Below are 7,315 nucleotides of genomic sequence, written 5' to 3'. Positions count from 1 at the left end.
TTATCTATCTAGGAACCAACGTTAGTTTTACGAACTAACTAAGCCTTGAAATCGAAGCGCAGAATAACTCGCTGAACAAAAATTACTATCTCTTCTACCGTTCCCATTCTTCATTCTGCACAGAAAAAGATCGATGAATATCGAAGCAAATGGAATCATGAACCGCATGAGCCCTATAGCGACATGAATATAATTAAGCAAAAGGTTAGGCTACGCATGAAAAATGCTGCACCAGCAAAAAGCTCCATTAACTCGATGGAAAAAGTGATACGCGCCGCTTATCTGAACCGCATGGCAGAGTCCTCGCGTCTTCGGAACTACGTTACATTGACAGATATCTATGGCTGGGCAAGGAAACAAGGATGCCCACGTATCCAATGGGAGGACCAAGTGTATAAGGACCTGTCTGCAGCCGGTGGTACCATATTTATTTTTTGTCTTTTTAGGACCACTATTTTTCAAGATCTTGTGTGGAATAGGAAAAGAATCATTAGCATTTCTACATCGAGCTCACCTCAAATTCTTCTTGACATAACTCCAGTAGTTTAGTCTTTTCATAAGGCATCAGAACTTGCTTTTAAACCTCGTTCTTTTAAATAAGGTTCCTTTAGAATTGAAACTTCGATTCTCAACCTCAAAGAACATAAAAGAGCATTACGAGCACACTCCGTGATTTATTTCCTATAACTATTTTTCAGGATCGTGTAAGGAATAAGAAGAGAAGTCTTTTTATAAGGCAACTGAATTTCCCGGTTCCCTTAAGTATGAAATGCAGAATTTATTAGAAATTAAAACACAATTTTTAAATTTTTTTTTTTTAACTTACTTTATTAAAAACTACCACATAATCAAATATTGTATTTACTGGACATTGATATATGGATCACTGTACACACTTTGAAAACAATACCTCTCTATTTACCACAATATTTAACCTGCCTACTCAGTGGATTCTGGTCCACTATAGTTTACTCCTAAAGAAACGCAGACGTCCTTTGGCTCTCTTTCGCTTTTCATCAACACTTTTACTTCTCTTCATTGGCTTCTCTTCCGCGTCATCGACACACCAAGTTTTGGGCATCGACGGCCTATGGGCATTTATAAAGGGATTTATGACAGCGGCGCACGCCTCGGGATTATTCAAGTGTACATGGTGTGTACCTTCGATTTCGTAATACTCGAAATGTGGATTATTCCGACGTAGCACATCAATTACTTTATCAGAGTCCTCTTTTATCATATCCGACATACTGCCCTTGATTACAAGATAAGGTACGTTCTTGATACGCTTAGCCATTTCCATATGTAGTGGTGGACATGAGATGAAACGTACGTAATATTTCAGACGGGCATCACGCGCAAAGTAATATTTATCCGGATATTTTGCGGATTTCTGTATATTACGTGTTAGCAAGTGTTCACAGTTGTCTAACTCAACTGAACCCTTTGAACCCTCGTATAACATTTGCTTTAATTTCTCGAACGTGTATGCCGGTGGTTCATGCATCGTCTGCTTTTCGGCGCGTTCGACTTCCACAAGGAATCGCTCGGCGTTCGTACGTAACGCTTTGATTTCGAAATCTGGTGTATTTTGTACCGGTATTATGAGATCAATAGCGATTAACATGTCCACCGTCTCGGGGTGCAATGAGGTGTATATGAATGCGACGAGTGAGCTCAGTGAGTGCGTTAGCAGGGAGACCTTTTGCCATTTGTACTCTTTCATGATACGTACGATCAAATTCACATAGTCGGTAGTGTGATAGGGCAAGCCTTTAGGAAATTTCGAGGAGTAACCATGTCCGGTGAGTTCAATGCATAGTACGCCGACGTGTTGTGGCAGTAGTGGTAACAGTGTGTTCCACGTGCCCATGTTATCGAGCCAACCATGTAAGGCGAGTATGGGACGTGTATTACGATCGCCATACCAACGTCCCGCTAGATGACCCCACGGTACGGGAATGCGTATGTCCTCATACTGAAAAAAGATAGAAAAGAAATATAGAATTCATAACTGTATTCACAACGCGGTTGTACTGAAACAAAATCTTGCCTCAAGAAACAAAACAACAGCAAGAAAGTTTCTTCAAACAATTTTTTCATGGAATATTTTAAAGAAATCGTTGTAGACTTTATTTCAGCAAGTATATATATGTAGATTATACGAAAAGTTTGTTTGTAAGGTTGTATGCTTGAATTTAAACCAGATAAAATAATTAATTTGGGGACAGGAATTTATTTGTTTAAATGTGTCTCCAGATAGCTCCTTAAAAACTAAAATAACAATTTTCAAACAAAGCAAAGACAATAAATAAACCAACATAAGTATGAAATGGAAAAATTCTGAAAATCTATAAATTTGACACTTGGAACTGTCACCTTTCAAAAAAGTATAACTGATTGATTAGACGAGCTTCCCCCCAAAGTACACCACAACCACGTAAACCCACCACTCCACAAAGCACAACACTGGCGCACTCCAATACACAACACCAATACAATTCACTGACCACAACACCACACACCAATGCAAACAAAAACTCAACCATATCCTGTACAATACAAAAATGACCGACGATTGGAGTCAGACTTTTCCACGAAGTTTGCAACACTAAGAAGGAAACGTGTTAGATCCTAGAGAAAATATATATTTATGGGTAAATGATCAGCTGGCTTGTCTATCTGTATTTACGCGAATTAGTCTCTCACTTTTGAGATATCAATTTGAAATTTGGTCACGTAATTATCTCCTAAAGATCCATTGGTTGGAACCGCTGTTATATGACTACTATAACAAGTATTAAAGTGACCTTACCATGAGTGAAATTTTTCTACAAAGATTTTCCATTCACTTTTGGTCGCGGAATCAAAGTTCTGGTGCCGTTCAGAATGTTAGAAAAAGACATCGGTGATAATTATTTGTCGCGAACAAGTATTTTCGATTGGTACAAATTAAGAGGGTTCAGGACGGCCATCAACAACAACTAATGACCAACAAATCAATAAATAAAGGAATTGGTGTTCAAAAATTAAGGATTAACAGTCAGAGATCTTACTAGCAACGTCGGTGAACAATGCTTTTGTGATACTTCGGACTAAGTAGGCAATTGAGAAGTAAAGTCTTCTCTCGACGAACAAAAACCGAACTCTATAAGTCACTCATTATTCTCGTCCTGCTATATAGGCATGGACGATGACAACATGTAATGAGTCGACGTTACGAATTTTCCAGAGAAAGGCTCTGAGAAAGATTTATGGTCCTTTGCGCGTTGGCTACGGTGAATATCGCGTTTGATGGAACGATGAGCGGTATGAGATATAAGACGACACGGACATAGTTCAGGGAATTAAAAGACAGCGGCTACGCTGGCTAGGTCATGGTGTCCGAATGGACGAAAACACTCCAGCTCTGAAAGTATTCGACGCAGTACCCGCCGGGGGAAGCAGAGGAAGAATATGACCTCCACTCCGGCCAAAACTATTATCAACAAAGAATACTATTTGAGTGTTATGCGTTGTTTTTTATGCGAAGCTATTCGTTAAAAGAAGACGGAATTATGGGCCAGCAACTCTTGGTTTTTGCATCACGATAATAATCCTTTCGATACGTGTTCAAATTACCTTTACAATGTTTGCTTTTTATTTAATCATAACAAATAACAAGTTCTACAAACAAAAAAGGTTATTACATAGTTCGGCCGTTAACCGATAGCAGCAATAAAACAGAGGCCAAAATGCATTTCCAATATTTGAGCTTTGCCCTCACACGCACGTACATATGTACGAGTATGTATGTAGATTTGCTGCTCGCATAATGTCACTAATATGCGGCTAACCAATCTTATCAGTTCTCTGGTCTAACGTATACTCATAGGTATGTCTCTAAAAAATCAGCTGATGAGAATGAGAATGCTCTCATACTCTCGCCATGCACAGCTGTTAACAAAAACACCTTCTATATGAACACACACACACACAACCACCCACATATGCCGAACTACACTTTCACTTGCTCTGCTGCTAACATGAGAACACACACGTCATTGAAATGAGCACACTGACGAGAGCGAGAGCACGCTCGCTGACTCACCTCACGTGGCGCTGATTCTGTCATTATTTTTCTGCTTGTGCGGCGTTTTGCCAATAAAATCAGTCTGCTCTTTGAAGTTCACTTTATTTATTTATTTATATTTTTATTCTTTCAAGTAATCACTTAAGTGCCACAGCCTCTTATCCGCTTCTCTGCTAATCGATTAAAATGTATATTTTCGTTATAAATCCACTCGGCAGCTGCGTACGTACGTGCGCTTGGCATCAGCTATGTACACTTTAGTGGCAGCTAACACCCGGCTAGACCGACCAACGACCGCGAAATGGCGAAACTTAACTTGAAAATGGAAATGTCTGTAAACAAAATGCTCGAAGAGAGCATGCAATTGACTCTTATCGTTTTTGTTGTTGATGGTAACGGGTTTCGGTGTGTATGTGTTGTATTTTGTATAGGTTGGTGAGATAGTGATTAAGGTAATGGCGCTCACTAAGCGAGTACTTATTATAGAAAAGTGATAAAAAGCTTAAAAAAAGTGATGGAGAGTAAGAACAAATAACTGTAACGGGTGATCCAAGTATACATATGTATGCACTTTTCTTTTACGTCGAGATCTTAAATTGAAAGTGTATGAAATACAGCTTGTGCAGGAAGAACTCAAGTGCTCTACTTTCTCAAATAATTCGTTGTGTTCCAAGAAGATCCGACGTGTTCTAGTCCAATTTTGTTCAGTAATGAGGCCCATTTCGGACTCAATGGGTATTTAAACAAACAAAATTGTCTATTTCGGACGAAGAGCAACCCGAAGAGATGCAAGAGCTGTCATTTAATCCAGAAAATACAACGGTTTGGTGGGGTTTGTAGGTCGGTGGAATCACCGGTCCATATTTCTTCAAAAATGATGCCGGTGAGAACGTAACCGCCAATGGCAAACGTTATTGCGCCATGATAACGGAATATTTGATATCTGAAATTGAAGCTTGTGATCTCGTCGAATTTGGTATCAACAAGACGGTGCCACTTCCCACATATCGCATCAATCAATAGATTTATTGAGAGAATAATTCGAAGAACAGATAATTTCACGTTTTAGACCGGTCGATTGGTTACCAAGATCGTGTGATATCATAGATATCGTTACATTTTTTCTTGTGGGAATATGTAAAGTCTAAAGTCTATGCTGGCAATCACGCTTCGATTCAGGCCTTGAACTTACGCGTGTCATGACTAGGTACCACTCGAAATTTTCGAATGAGTCATCGAAAATTGAACTCAATGAATGGATCATCTGAGACTTAGTCACGGCCAACATTTGAAAGAATAATCTTCAAAAAATAAATGCCTAAGAATGTTCTTTCTATTGATAATCAACATTTTTATAAAATTTTAAGTTTCTGTATTTTTTCTTTAGAAAGAAATAGCGAACCTTGAAATGGATCACCCGTTATAAGGAAAGATGTATGTATATTTGTTTTTACTTCTAATTTTTTACTCTCATCCGTAGTTAAATATATTAACATACAATTTTGTTAAATGTTATTCAGAGAATGTATTAATAATAATGAGTTGAACTTTAAAATTTGCGAAAGGAAACTCGTTTTTTTCTAATATTGACTACAAATGAATTTTTTCCATACTTATAATATTATTTCCGGCGATATCCTATATATTTTATCTGAGCTTAGGCTTTGTATGCCTCCAGGACCACGAAAGTTTCGTTTTACAAATGGGTGCCTTGAAAGATGCGAACAGAGTTGCCTGTGACCAGAGAAAATATATTCTCTTTTCTTTCTGAAAAAGAAACAACTCGAACAGTCATAAAGAAAACTCATGGAAAACTATTGCCGTCTCCCAAAGATATAGCTATATTTTTCAATTTATTTAAAAACTCTACTTCAATACTTCAAGAAAAGCGACCTTAAGATAGGAGCTCGAAGGTCTTCTTTGAAATACTGCTGCGTATAAAAATCAGTTATGTTCATATACGAAGGTTCCGCAGTACTTTCTGAAAGTTGAGTTGGAATGACTTTGTACTTATTAGATCTTCCTCTTCACAAATCGAACATGGAGTTTGAACTCGGTAAAGGCTTATCGATATACTGTTTGCTGGATTGTAACTTACGTTTATATTGATATATACTCCACAATAACTTAACAAACCTCAGACTAACTTTAATAACTTTCCATGAAATGTTATCGAACCCAATTATCTAAGGTCCAAGTTCTTGAAAATTAAGCAGAAACAATTTCGACATGTGATTCTGAAGGGTTCTTCGGACTGCTGTCGGCTAAAATGGCACATCTAACACAGTTCAACTCCTAGATTGTTGCTTCTCAAACTTAAATGTCGAAATGCATTGCTGTCGAAATTGGTCAGAGATCAGAAGACGATGAGATGATCAATTTGCTTTCAATTAAATTTAACATTTCTCCAAAACCTTAAGGTTTTAGCATAACGGTGCATACAAATGTATATTTTCCAAATTCTAATTGTTTTAAATACGCATTTGGTTAAGTGTTCCTCTCCACGCTCTACTCCTTCGCAGCACTTCAAGTCAGCGGCCACTTTATGTGTCACTCATGCATTAACCGCACCGGATATACGAAATCACCGCATCCTTAAGCTTATCACCACGCTGCTGCAGATTGGTATGTGTGTGTATTGTAGAGCCATCTGCCGCTACTGAGCAGCAATTGGAAATGTACTTCCGTTGCCGATAATGACATGGCCAATTGCCGTCTGAATTTTAACAAGCTAATCGGCAGCTGGCTGCTTGTGACGCGGTGCCACAGCCTGCCTGCCAGGATGCTTCAATGCGCCTCATCGCTGTGGCAGCTTCACTTGGCGAGCCTTGGCTCCACTCGTAGTGCTGTTGCAGCAATTTTGCTTTCTCACTTAGCGACTTTACAATTTAAAATGTTTTTCGATAAATATTAATGCGCTCTTCAAATGCAATCTTGCTGATGTTGCATATAAATTTACTGGTATCACTGCGGAGCGGAGTTAGTGCACGCGACGTAGACACGCACGCGCCAACGAGTCACGAGATCGCTTTAGATTTCTTTCTGCGCTTGAAGTTCGCTTTTCTTTTAATGGAATTACAGAAAAGTTGCTTTCAAATATTGATGGTGTCGATTTTTATTTAAGTGGACCGTGCTGAACCACAGTGGAGCTATCATTTTCTAATATAGGATTACTTTCAAACGTTTCCAATAAGCTCTAATCTGATATTGATTAAATATTTTGAAAATTACGTTCTTCAATCT

The 7,315-nt window shown here is 38.4% G+C and overlaps 1 protein-coding gene across 1 annotated transcript; it reads right to left on the bottom strand.

The window, feature by feature from the left end:
* Positions 1 to 818: 818 nt before the first annotated feature.
* LOC105230067 (probable serine hydrolase) lies at positions 819 to 4,385 on the bottom strand. The gene is made up of 2 exons (XM_011210640.3): positions 4,091 to 4,385; positions 819 to 1,978 (listed from the first exon to the last, which is right to left on the bottom strand). Exons 1-2 carry the CDS (start codon positions 4,112 to 4,114, stop codon positions 962 to 964), a joined length of 1,041 nt encoding a protein of 346 aa, XP_011208942.2. The 5' UTR covers positions 4,115 to 4,385; the 3' UTR covers positions 819 to 961.
* Between the last annotated feature and the right edge of the window lie 2,930 nt (positions 4,386 to 7,315).

The sequence above is a fragment of the Bactrocera dorsalis genome, chromosome 5 (genome assembly GCF_023373825.1).
Source record: "Bactrocera dorsalis isolate Fly_Bdor chromosome 5, ASM2337382v1, whole genome shotgun sequence".
In the NCBI taxonomy this organism is placed as follows: Eukaryota; Metazoa; Arthropoda; class Insecta; order Diptera; family Tephritidae; genus Bactrocera; species Bactrocera dorsalis.
Note: the sequence above shows the minus strand (reverse complement) of the source record. Positions and strands in the feature narration are given on the sequence as shown.

Excerpts from the sequence above, each read along its gene's own strand:
- LOC105230067 (XM_011210640.3), bottom strand. The coding sequence starts at position 4,114 with ATGACAGAATCAGCGCCACGTGAG. Across the intron at positions 1,979-4,090 it reads CAGAATCAGCGCCACGTGAG|TATGAGGACATACGCATTCC; the intron begins GTGAGTCAGCGA and ends ATCTTTTTTCAG.